Source organism: Haplochromis burtoni, unplaced genomic scaffold (genome assembly GCF_018398535.1).
Source record: "Haplochromis burtoni strain Fernald_Lab_line unplaced genomic scaffold, NCSU_Asbu1 Contig_154, whole genome shotgun sequence".
Lineage (NCBI taxonomy): Eukaryota > Metazoa > Chordata > Actinopteri > Cichliformes > Cichlidae > Haplochromis > Haplochromis burtoni.
Genome location: NW_024582515.1, coordinates 54564 through 68384, shown reverse-complemented (window position 1 = coordinate 68384; position 13821 = coordinate 54564). Strand labels below are relative to the sequence as shown.

Genomic DNA, 13821 nt, shown 5'->3' with positions numbered 1-13821 from the left:
CTTGTTCTGGTGTGTCGTCCCACCTGACGCATTTAAATAGTCTCCACTGTATTTAGTATTTAGCTCAAAAGGCAATTCTTTGTCAAATGTTGCCATATTTTCCTGGAGGACAGCTAAAAATAGAACAAAGCTGACTTGTTTTTCCTATACAGGAAACGACTGAATGAAAATCAAAATGTCAGACAGCCACAAATAGCTGTAACTGGATGTTATGGTTATGTGATGTTTAAATAAAGCAAAATTTCAGATAAGCTTCTCGTGAAACTGAAGCACAACTTTCATATGAACTGTACACCTGCAAGTCTTCACTATTAATTCATACAGACATATCTTTCCCCCCCATTTCCCCATTCTACATCCTTCTCTTCTTTCCCTCATTAACTTAATTCTTTTAGCCTCTATCCTCTTTCTTTTCCTGTCTTCACAGCATGGTCCATTTCCCCACATCTTTCTGCTTGTCATCTCTGCTACCAAAATCTCTCACTCTTTTTCTGTCCTCCACCCCTCTTTGCACCCATTTCTCTCATGTCTCCACAGCTCTCTGGTTTAATCTCATTTGGGCCAACCTTGTTCTCCTTCTAGCTCCCTCCTCTGTTTGAGGTTGCGCTTTTCCCCCTCACTGATTTGCAAGTTTTGTTTGCAGAGAGAAATGCGTGAAGCTGTATTCAAATTTAAATTTCTCTCCTGTTTGTTACACCATCTTGGTTTCCCTTCCCCTCCCCTGAAAGTGTGCGTGCCTGCTGGCACAACAGCAGCCAGTTACTGAGCATGTCATCACAGCAATATCTGCAACGGAGAAAAGGATTCTTGGGGGAAGCTAGACAACTGCTGCTAGAAACAGCTGGGGTGGCCTCGATATGCACTGCTATCTTATGGTACCGAACGTCAATATTGATGCTACTTAACTTGAATCCAGTATATCTGCAAAATATATATATATTGTAATCATTTTTTAAATCAACCTTTTTTCAGTGTTTTACTATTTCTTATCATATAAATGTGTATTCCATGTGATTTTGTGCAGAGTGCATTATGAGCCCCAATAATGTCCATACATGTGCTGTCCAATAATAATGAAAACTGTATGGCATTATGACATAGTCATAGATCAAAGTCTGTATATGAAAGATGGCTACAGCTACTTGGTTTGAAAAATAAAGCTGGTGAGAAGTGCCTGAAAGTTGGCTTTGCTTGTAATGACCAGCAGAGGGCGACTCTTCAGGTTGTAAAAAGATGCTGACGCTGGGTGAAATCACCTGTAAAGAGTGTGCTGCACTAAAAAACTGATTGTAATTGCTTTGGACACAAACAAATTGCAGTGGTTTGCATGTAAAATGGTGATTTGTTTGCAAACACTCACTACTGTACTCTCTGAGCTGTAATGAAATTTGGTCAAGTGGAACATGTCCTTGCAGCTGCAACCAACACATTTCAAAAGGGAAGCTTTTACGTTCAGGTGAAAATTCTCTGTTTCTGATTTGCATTGCACTTCACAGTCTCATGACCACTTGATGAGCAGTTTGCAGTCAAGTTGGTGTCTTCTATAAAACTACGGCCAAGCACGGCAACCTACCAACCTAAAATAACCACAAGCAAGTTTTCAGTGCAGCGCTGTACACCTATTTGTGATCAATTTCACAACATTGACTGTGACTATGCATTTCCATCCAAATGGTCGCTAACCAGGCTCTAGGCCTGCCTGCCTGACACCTAATGGGACTGAGTGACCTCATCGAGGCTAAAACCATGTTATAAGTCTACAAGTTAGTTTGGTAAACATATTTATCCCAGTTTGACACGGAGATTAAACTTCCAAATCTCACGGTTACAGCACACATACATACACGTACTGGTCAATTCTTCTGTGTAAGTCTGTGCGTCTCCATTAGTCTCAAAACTGTTCCTTCAGTATGTCACCGTTTGAACAGTGCACTCAAATCACATTTAAAAGCAATGTTCCTCTCAATTTAAAAACCAGCAACCAGATGCAAACGTGACTCCTCCTAACAGCAAGTGCAAAAACACACTGAACTTGTAATTGTGTAGTTGTTTTTAACTAAATCTGAAATTTAGATTTTGATTGACCTACTGTGTTGTACAAGGTTAGCATGGTGTTGTACCATACCTTGTCTCTTAATGCCAAGCATAACTAATGTGTTATTGACAAAACCACAACAACCTCATTATATTAAATGTGGCTGTCCTAATAAGCTCTTTTTCTATTTTTACCACATCATCTGCAACGCCTAATATTCAACATTAATGAAAGGAGGTTGTTGTTAATGAGTGTTTTTTTTTTTTTTTAAATCTTAGACTCACCTGATTTCAAGTTTGCTCCATTTGTGCATCTTAGTGCCAAGTACTAAGATCAGGGCAGCTCGTTCCTACAGTCAAACAAAACCTCCCTCTCCAGTTGACCCCCTGTGTAACCAACCCCCTCCTGCTGGGCAGCACAGCAACAGCAGCCATTCACGGAGAGAGAGATGCCCCCAATTTGTTTGATGGGTTAAATGAGGTCAAACAGGCAGCCTATGAATACTGGAGTCTGCAGAGCCTGGACAAGAAGCAGCTTAGCTCTACATCAGTGTGCAAACAGAGAGTGAGCAGGAAAGAGGTGAAGACTGGGGCAATGATGGAGAAATGTGAAAAAACTGGATGAAGGAGGAATCTTTCAGGGATGACGTCTTATTAGGTTTAAACTAATGTGTCTTGGTTGCAGATACAAAATAAACAGCATGTATGTAGGCACATTTACTTGTCTCCCATCCATATTTAAGTTTCTGTCCCCTCCACACTTCTTTTGCCTGTTTTTTTCTTGCCATCTTCTTTCTGCCTCCATTCTAGCATTTCTTCTTCATTTGTTATCTCTCTCCATTCGATCTCATCTGCCTTCTTCCTTCTTTTTTGCTTGTGTGTTAGATTTATCATTTGCCCAAAAACCAACCATTTCTCCTTTCCTAAGCTTCTTCCCTTCTTCAATTTTCTTCTTCTCTTCCCTGCTTTTTCTGCCCTTACCATCATTATCTCAGCCCCTCTTCTGTCTCCACCACCCTCAGCTTCATTTCATGTTCCACTGCTGTCATTCTCCATCTCTTTATCTCTTTCCCCTCCCTCCACCCATTCGCTTGTCCACAGGGTGGCTATGGCCGTTTATGCCTGCAGAGACTTCAGCTTTTCTTTTGGATGCTCTCATCTCATTATCCTACATTACAGTGCTTTGCTTGCTCCCCCTGACCTTCTCCCTTCTCTGTGCAATCTGGTGTTCCTTGCTCAAATCATTCCAGTCATTGGACTTTTCCCTCCACCCTCTCCCACTACATTCCTTTATACCTATATCGCCTCCACTTTTCAATAACATCTAATCTTTACCTCTTCCCTGTTAATTCCCATTTTTCTTCCATATGACTTCATGTTGGTTTTTGTAACGTATGCTCGTTTAACTGAAACTCTTGCTACCTAGCTTCAAAGGGACAAGAGAGAGTAAGTAAGAGGGAAATAGTTTTCTTTAAGAGGACAGATTTAGAAAGCTTAATGGGTTTATAAAGAAGCACACATGGGCAAATTATTTGCATCCTTTTAAACACAGTAAAGTACTGCATTTAATTTTGTTTTACAACAACAAAGATATATCCTATTGAAGGCACAGGTAAAGGCAGTTAACTTCTAAGTCCTTTCCCTGCTTTGGTGCTTCAACCTGTTAAATGATTAGCAACATAAAGAAGCAATCTAGAACTACAACTCCACTATTTCATGATTTTATGAGGGCTATATTCTCAAAGTTCTAAAGAAACTCAAAGACATGACAGAACTTGTACAGTTGTAAAGAGCATTGGAGTCTCCATGGCAGATATCACTTTCATCGATAAAATCTTTGATCTAATCTTGCCTAACAAGCAAAGGATCTCTGGTTCGATCCCGGGAGGAGGCATAAATCCCTTTGGGCATTCATCAGGAAGGGCATCCAACCTAAAAATCTGCCAAATCAAATATATATATGAAGCTACACACTGTGGCAAACCCTGACGAATAAGGGAGCAGTTGGGAAAAATTGCCCCGTCTAGGAGATACCAGCTGTAAAAATGTCTGCCTTCTCTTAACTATATGTCTGTGAAGGTTCTCAGTCATCCAGGTCATCGTAGTCAAAGGAGCTTGCAAGAAGTCCAGACGCTTTTCTTTGCAAGCTCCTTTGACTTCTCTTAACTATAACAGAATTGAAAGACGCTTGGCATTTAGCTAAAAATATCTGTCTTCAGACATCATGAGCGATTTAGTCACATAAATGAATAGTTTTCTAAAATCTATTTTTTCTACTACCACACTTAAGTTACACCCACCAACTAAAAGATGCTAGCTAAGGCCTCAATCGCATAGAGAACAGTTGGCAACCGGTTACGACAGGAAATAGACAATGGTCACCTTCAAAGGGAAAATTGTGCGTTACTGCAGACTACAGTCTACAGACAGACTACTACTGCTGCTGCTACTACTCTGCAGACTACTTCTACTTTTAAAGGTTTTTGATGCAGGAAAACGTTTCCTGCATAAAGTGGAAACGACAAACTTGTTTCACCATTTAAGCAAAAAACAAAAACACACCAGCCTATGAAGGAGATGCTAGCAGCTGGTGATGTGCAACCCCAGAAAATAAACATGTGAATGCACTGGGCAACAGTTTTTCTAAGTCAGCAGAAATTACTCACTTGAAACAGCGTAATGTAGTTTTGAGGCTATATCATCCACCACTTAGCGAGTACTCTGCAAGTGTTTTCAAACAATGACTGGCAACCACAGAAATCTACTTGAGAGCATGTAATTGCAAGGATTTCTCTCAGTGCACCACTTTGTGACCCATTTCACCCAGCAACCACTTACTCCCTAACAATGCCTGACCAGTGAGGTCACTGACTGGTCTCTAGACCTACATGACTGGGGCTTAGCGATCAATTTCACCTAGCGTCTGTTAGCAACCACGAGCAACTTGCAACTATAGTCAGGGAATACTCCGTTTTAATAACGATTTTTATTTTTACTTTGGGTGTTTGTAAAAATGATCAGATGACCATATTTAATAATTTTAACCTTCCCTGAACTACACTTAGAGACAGGACGAGGAGTGCATGTTACTAAACTATGAATGACTTCACCATCCAGTGGGTCACACTGGACTGTTTGTTGGACTGGGCCTGCAGGCTGTATATTTACACCCTCACAAAGAAAATCCAGAGGAATAAACATCACTACAGGCCAAAGGGGAAAACACACATTTGATTTTAAGGTGAACTGGCCTGTTAAGTTCCCCTTGCTAAATCAGGTGCAAAAAATTGTTGCAACACTCACTACAGGAGCAATGGGAAACAACTTTGCATAAATGCAGAGAAAACCACTGACCTGCTTCAACACCACTATAACACATACACTACACAGTTTATTTAACTGACAGCAGAGGCCAGCACTCTGTTACGCCATACACAGTCTCTAAAGCCTTACATATCCACTGTAACAACCAGACACGGTGTTTTTTGGCAGGTATAATACCAGGCAATTGTCATTTTAGTGTGAGTATAGATACTATGTTTCAGTGGTTTGTTTTCTTCAGTACAGTAAAACTGCCAGTGCAATAGGCAAGTTTGAGAAAAACCTAAAAAAATAAATATATCATACATAAAAATAACTCAGCCATACAGCCATATCTTTGTTCTTGTGTTGGAGCATTTTATTTTCATACTACTTGCCAGTGAAAGTAACTGATGACTTTGCAGATTTATTAGCAACTTCACACAGCAGAGGAAGAAGCCGTCCTCCAACTGCCAGCAGGGCTGCAGCCATAGATTATTTTAGTAATTGATCTATTCCCCCCAAACAATTCCTTCAACCTTAGTATTGAAAAATACTGGCGGCCGCCAGTGCCGCCCTTCAGCCTCTTAGTAGAGACACGTTGACCTTGAGGTCGACTTAAAGTTCACTGTGATTCAAATTTGTCCAAGTTATCTTAGTGGTAACACCTATGGTAGCAATTTTAATCCTACTTTCTCGAGTTATTGCATTCACAAACTTGGGTGTCCAAACTGCCTGCCTGGTGGGGTGATGACTATAGCCACGAGCCTTTTATAGCTGAAGGGTAAAAACCACCATAAATACCAAAATTTATTTTTCTCCTCTTTCTTGAGCTGAAAATGTTTCAAATTTATATCCAATTATATAAGGAGTCTATGTGAAAACCACTGATTCAATTGTTTTTACACTGGGCTGGGGTATTGCTGGATACATAAGGATGGGGCAGTGTCCAGTCTCAGCAACATCCTTAGATACCATGGTCACCAAGGGATGCTTGGTTGCCTCACTAAAGTCCTATCTAATTGCACAATTAGCAAAAATAACACATTTAAACATATAAATCCAATGAACAAAACATGAATTACTATTGATTTATTTCTTAATATTTTAACTACTAATTGTTTCAACCTTACATATCTAATAAAATGAACTTAAATGCGAGAGTTGCCTATGACGGCAGCTACACTCCCACCAAATCACTTGTGATTTCCACCCATGAACTTATGAAATGTAAACTAATTTGCTTCTAATAGTGTCAGAGTCTTGTGTATGGGTCTGTCAAGTAGAACTGGTTTACTCAGTCTCTTTCCATGGTCATCTAACAATATGTCACTCATTAACAGTTGTACTTTGCGTATACATCCATCTTCACTCGGGTGTATGGCAACAACTTTGGCCAACTTCCAGTCATTTCTTTATGCTTGGTCATCTTGTACGATCACTATGTCATTGATCTTTGCATTTCTGTTTGTTTTGTGCCACTTTTGTCTTTGTTGTAGGCTCAATAAGTACTCTTTCTTCCATCTGTGCCAAAATTCATTGGCCAAGTACTGGACTTTACGCCATCTTTTGCGAAGATACAAATCTTCCTTTACAAAGTCTCCTGGTGGTGGCAGTATTACTGACGACTTCATGGTCAATAGAAGATTAGGTGTAAGTGGCTGAGGTCCAGTAGGATCGTTGAGTAAATGTGGGGTGATAAGTCTGATGTTAACTATCGCCATCACTTCATAAAGATAGGTTCTTAGAGATGAACTATCCAATGATCTGGATGACTGATCCAGAATGGTTGTCAATACACTTCGGATCGTACGAATTTGCCTTTCCCAGGCTCCACCCATATGACTGGCAGAGGGAGGATTCATTACAAACTCGCAGCCTAGCTGTTTCAAACTTTCCTGATTCATTTCCTTTACTGCTTCCAGAAACTCACGTCTGGCTCCAACAAAATTGGTGCCTTGATCTGATTGCAACTGACGTACATTCCCACGCAAAGCGATGAAAGAACGCAGTGAGTTTAGAAAAGCGTCGGTTGACATATCATCGAGTAGCTCTATGTGCACCGCACGAGAGCATAGACAGGTAAACAGAAGCCCGTAACGCTTCAGTTCTTTTCTTCCTTCTTTAATGTAGAATGGGCCGAAACAATCCATCCCACAATACGTGAAGGGAGGGGTGGTCTCCATTCTCTCACTTGGTAGGTTTGCCATCTTTTGCTCTTCTGCTCGACGTCTGAATTTCCTGCACTTAATACAGTTGTAGATAAAGGATGATACTGCTTGACTGCATCCTAGTATCCATATTCCATTTGATCTCAGCTCATTTATCGTCATGCCCCGTCCTTGATGTTTCACCCGCTGATGATAGTGATCAATCAGTAACTTTGCGATATGGCAAGTCTTTGGTAAGATGACCGGGTGCTTGACGTGTGGCTGCAATGTAGAACGCTCTAATCTACCTCCCACTCTAAGAACACCCTTCTCATCCAGGAAGGGATCGAGTCGATAGAGTCTGTTTGTTCTGTCTTTGGGTAGATCCTTTCGCGTTTGAAGTGCTTTGATTTCCTTGCAGAAGACTGATCTTTGTACAATGGATATGACTTTAAGCTCGGCTTATTTCCTTTCTTCAAGGTTAGTGGCTTTATTGCTTCTCCTTTCCAAGCCCTTAAACTCTTTCACAAATCTGAGAAGTCTTGCCATAGCTTTGACCAACCTTGACCAACTGGAGAAATTGAGAAAACGTTCTGCCAAAGAATTTGTTTCTGTAGTTGTATGGAGTACAACAGCTTTGCGTACTTCTGGATCCTCTGCATCAAGTTTCCCCACCTTGACTTCTCCGTGGGGAAGTTTCTCTTTCCAAAGAAAACTTGGACCGCTAAACCAGTTGGAGGTAATGAGGTCTTTGGCCTTCAGTCCGCGTGACGCATGGTCTGCTGGATTGAGATCTGACACCACAAACTTCCATTGCATCAGTTGAGTGCTTTCCTTAATACGCTGAATGCGATTTGCAACGAAAACATGGAAACGTCTTGCATCGTTGTTGATATATCCTAAGACAACTTGAGAATCTGTCCAGAAGAATTCTTGAGCATCTTCTAGCTCCAACTCTGCTTTGAGCATGTCACTAATCCGCACTGCTACAACTGCTGCAGACAGCTCCAATCTTGGCACCGTAGTAACCTTCGTGGGTGCTACTCTGGACTTGGCAAAGACAAGAGCGCAGTGGACTTGTCCTGCTTCACTGACAGCTCTCAGGTACGTACAAACACCATACCCTGAAACACTTGCGTCTGAGAAATGGTGAAGCTCGTACTTCTGAACTGTTTGAAAATCTTTTGGCACGTAACATCTGTCAATTTTGACACCTGCTAGATTTTTTAGATCCAACAACCAGGACTCCCACCGTGACTTCAGATCGCTTGTGAGTGGTTCGTCCCAATCTGCTTTCTCACGACACATTTGCTGTAGAATCTGCTTCCCAAGTAGAACAAAAGGTGCCACAAAGCCAAGTGGATCGTAAATAGAGGCTACTGTGGACAACACTCCTCTTCTGGAAAGTGGCTGCTCGTTCACAACTACTCGAAACTGGAAATGATCCGAGTCGATGCACCATTTGACACCTAGGGCTCTTTCAATTTGTTGCTCGCCCAGTGACAAGTCCTTTCTTACTGTTTCTGCACAATCTTCTTCCGGTAGCGAATTAAGCACTTGCTTACTGTTTGAAACAAACTTGTGAAGTCGCAAGCCTCCTGTGCTGCAAAGTTCCTTTGCTTCCTTCACCAAACGAATTGCCTCTTCTTCTGAGTGGAAACTGATAAGACCATCGTCCACATAAAAATTTCGCTCAATGAATCTTATGGTAGCTTCACTGAACTTGCCTTGACCTTGTGCAGCAATATACTTGAGACCAAAGTTCGCACAGGCAGGGGAAGAAGCAGCTCCAAACAAGTGTACGCGCATGCGATAGACAGATGGAGTAGAGTTGAAGTCTCCATTGTCCCACCACAAGAAGCGAAAGTAATTTTGATCTTCTTCTCTGACTCTGAATTGATGAAACATGCGCTCAATGTCGCACATCACTGCAACTGGACCTTTCCGAAATCGGCACAGGACCCCCACTAGAGAGTTGGTTAACTCTGGCCCTGTAAGCAGGTAGTCGTTCAAGGACACCCCTCCGTACTTTGCGGAACAATCAAACACCACTCTTATTTTGCCAGGCTTTTGAGGATGATACACTCCATGGTGTGGAATGTACCAGGCAGGGCCTTTGTCCAGGTCTACAGAGGGAACTCTTTCTGCATCACCACGCTCTACAGTCTCTCTCATGAACTCTGTGTAGTCTTTGTGGTATTGCTTGTCCTTCTCAAATCTTCTCTTCAAATTTTTGAGTCTGTGTTCTGCACAGCTCCGGTTGTTTGCTAGACTTGGTCTGTCTTCCTTAAATGGCAAAGGTAACTCACAGTGTCCATCTGCTTTCATCTTCACTCCTTCTTCCATTATGGAGATGAACCTTAAATCTTCTTGTGAGAAGTGTGAATCTTCCACCTTTCTTTCATTGAAGTCGGACTCGAGCACTTTAATTACATCTGCAGATGTGACCACCTCTTTGACTTGTGTGCGACAGACGTATTGCACTTCTTTGACCAACTGCTCAGCTGACTGATTGGGTGTCACTTCCTTGACAATGATCTTGTGGCTACATCCTATGGCATCCCCATAGTCAACACATGGATTAGCTCCTCCAACTATTGCCAGCCAAGGTCTGTTCTTTGGGCAAAAGGTTCATTATCTTTTCCCGCCACAACTTCTCTGGGTACCAACACTTGTGAACAATTGTAACCAATGAGCAGGCCTACGTCACATTCAATCAGTGGAGCGATTTCTTCAGCCAGGTGCTCTAAGTGTGGCCACGCTCTTGCTGTCCTTTGTGTGGGAATATGACTCAAATTCGCAGGAATAAACTCTCTTGTGTATGTCACAGGAAGAGGAATTCTCCTTGAAGAAGAGAAACCTCTGACCTGTAACCCAGACAGCCTTTGACTTGGTACTAAAGTGTCTTTAGAAGACATTGTCGAGAGCTTTAACTGCACACATTCCTTCTCTGCATCCAGAGCATCTGCCTTTTCCTTCAAGACGAATGTCGTGTCACTTTGGCTATCAAGAAGAGCATAGAGAAGAATCTCATGTTCAGGATTGCTTGTTGTGGATAACCAAACTGGAATGATTGTAGATGTGAGATTACTTCTGTCACTTTGAATCACACGGTTTGATATTGCTTCACTTGGTGCTTCCTTGGGTTTGGTTTCTCTACTCTCTTTATTGCCTTCCATCTCTTTCATTTGTGGTTCCTTGTCACTTTCCTTTTCTTTCCTTTTCTTTGAGGTTTTGTCTCGTTCCTCATGCAAACATGTCGGGTGTTTCCCTTTACATGTGTCACACATCTTCCTCCTTTCACATTTCTTTGATTGGTGTCCAAAGCCTAGACATCCAAAGCACAGTCCCTTAGTTTGCACAAACTTGACTCTTTCACTCAAGACCTTGTCCATAAACTTCCTACATGTGTGAATGCTATGATTTGAGTTTTCACAAAACACACATTTTTTTGTGTTGGACGTCTCTTCTGCAGCACTCACTAGCACCTTTGCTCCAACACTTCTTGTCTTGAAAGATTTCATTTTCTCTGAGTCACCTGCTTTGAGTGCATGAAGCGATGTTACTGGATTGCACGCAATCTTGGCTTCTCTCGCAATGAAGTCAACAAAGTGGCTAAATGTTGGAAAAGAACCATCTTGTTCTTCAATTTCAATGACCTTTCGATTCCATCTTGCTGACAACCAATCAGGTAGCTTGCTTAGCATTCTCTGATTCTCATTGCAGTCATTCAAAACTTCAAGACCTTTAACCTGAAGCATGGCCGCTTCACATCCTCTGAGAAAATCTGAAAATTCTCGAAGTTCAACGCTATCCTTGTTCCCAATCCTTGGCCATGATGTCAACTTATCTCTGAAAGCTTTGGTGATTACAAATGAACTTCCATATCTTTCCTCCAAAATGTTCCATGCTGAGTAATAAGCACGCTCTGTTCCCAACAGAAAATAACTCTCAACAGCCTTTCTCGCCGGTCCTCCAACATACTTGTGAAGATAGTAAATCTTTTCATTCACTGGGATGTTCTTTCTGTCTATCAGCATTTGAAACGACATTTTCCAATCCTTGTACTTGAGAGGATCTCCGTTGAAGACTGTAGGTTCTGGTACTGGTAGGCGACTTATGTGAATGGACTCAGCTAGAGCTTGGGCCAATGTTGTGATACTATCTTCCTGTTTGCTTTCTCTTGGTTGTGACCTTAAGTTGGCTTGTGGCATATCAAACGGCTCTGCATTTGCATTAAGTTGCGAATGTGCAAACTGATTCATCGGTTTAGCTGTGACATTTCTCCGTTTGCTCCTTTCGTGCAGAAGGTCTGATATTTCTTCATCTGAGCTTCCTTCTTCATTGTACACTTTCAAACGTGCTTTAGCAGCATTCATTCTCTTTACTGTTTCTAGCCCTCAAGTTTCAGTCTCTTCGCTTTTGCTCTAAGGCCTTCTGTTTCTCAGCATTCTCTGCTTCAAGGATTTCAAGTGCCTTTCTTTCACTTTCCAATTCCTCCATAATCTTCAGAGTTGCTTCAGTAGCCGCAAGCTCTGCAGCTGCTTCTTGCCTCTTTACAGACAACTTACTTGAGCTTCTTGATTGCCTGCTATTCGAACCTTTGGATCTTTGAGAGGCGGCAGAATTGAATGCTGATCCTATATCACTCCAGTGAACCAATCTCTCAGAAAGTTCTTCGTCTTCTTCTGCTGCTAATTTTTCTTGAGCTAGCTTTATCATCTTTTGAGAAACCGCATCACAGGTGTCCACTCTGCGGCGAGTGTCTGCATCAGGAGTTTCATGATTGCGCAGTTCATCATAAACTTGTTTCACTTCTGCCGAGGTATGTTCAACTCGGCCGATAAGCTCTTTAAGTTTTGCACTAACAGGTTCTTCAAGTGCCTTTTTGCCTTGTTTTGCAACAACTTTCCACATTTCATAACTGACTTTGAAGCGAGCTTGAAGCTTGTTCACCTTTTCATCATGTAGTGCTTGGCCCCTTTCAGTGAACTTCTTAACTCTTTGACTTTTCCTCAAACTTCCTTCTTTAGTAGCTTTACTTGTGCATGGTTCTGGCAAACTTTCTTGCTCTTCAAAAGCTTCTTGCTGCTCCACAGCTTCAGTGTCACAGCCTTCTTGCTCCATGTCACAGACAGTCAAAGGTATTGTACTACACTCAAGTCACCTAGGTCAACTTAAATATGTGAATAGTCACCTTATGAAGCACCTAGGACCTTAAATTGCTTTACTTTAAAGAGTCAACTTAAACATATGTCACAAACTCTTAAACCAAAATAGTAAATTGCTCTTCACTTGTAGTAAAACAGAAAATAACCTTCAATGTCAAACAAAATACTATAATGTGACCTTTGTCTTAAAAATAAGCAAACCCTTATAATCAACTTAAACGTACCTTAATTACAGTTACTTAGCATAAACAACAATAACATGAGCTTAAACTTTTACTCCAAACCACCACACTTCACTTTCATTGCTTGACAGAGTCCCTTTAAGATGAGCTAAAGAAATCTACTCTCCACATTTAACTTGTATAAACGTGTTACTTCTTTGTAGCTTAACCAAGCTGCACCGCTGGACTCTGGTTGCTTTATGAGATGTCTGTGTGTATGTTTGAGCGTCTTTGATGCTTGAGAGAGACGCGAGCTTAATCACGTGACCCGGCGCGCTGTCGGCTCGGCTCGGCCCAGCTCCGCTCCCACTCGGCTCAGCTCCGCTCCCGCTCGGCTCCGCTGCGGCAGACCTCTTTCTCCTTCTCTCTCCTCCAGCACGAAGCAGGCTGAGTTCTGACTGTTACTCCCCTCGAGTCGTAATAAAGCTCAACTTGTTCCTTGTGTTTTAACTGACATTTATTTCGGACAGGAGGATTCTTCGACATGCCTTAACATGTAATGATGTCCAACCACAGCCGATACAATGCCGTCAGAACTAAAAAGAAATACAAACTTAAATGAATATTCTTAATAAAGCCCCTAAGCATTATATATGGCGAAACATTCCAACAAAACAATCAATAAAATACACATTACACCTCACACTGCGGTAATTGCACTAGAATATCACGCAACACTAGCATATTTACATACAACGAAAATAAACAAAAGAAAACATTTACCTCATTGGCCTCACTCAAAGGGAATAAAACTTTAATCCTTACATCGTGGGGAGGTCCAAAAAAGGCACTCTTTTATTTATCTTACTATTTACTATCTTACTGTGGACGTGCAAACCTCGTGGCTCGTCTCAATTAGCTTGCTGAGTGTGCCAGCCAAAAATACCCTCTTAGCAACAACAGACGGAACTATAGAAAAGGTTCCTATCTAATTGCACAATTAGA

The 13821-nt window shown here is 41.6% G+C and overlaps 2 protein-coding genes across 2 annotated transcripts in view; both read right to left on the bottom strand.

The window, feature by feature from the left end:
• Window positions 1-13821, bottom strand: part of man1a2 (mannosidase, alpha, class 1A, member 2) — a gene marked incomplete at its 5' end in the record, with an annotated part of 107548 nt that overhangs the window by 47547 nt on the left and 46180 nt on the right.
• The window catches only part of LOC121815210, a 9997-nt gene continuing 6254 nt past the window's right edge, over window positions 10079-13821 (bottom strand). The window contains exon 2 of the mRNA XM_042224884.1: window positions 10079-11820. Within this exon, the coding sequence (XP_042080818.1) occupies window positions 10079-11820 (1742 nt within the window). The remainder of the gene's footprint in view (window positions 11821-13821) is intronic.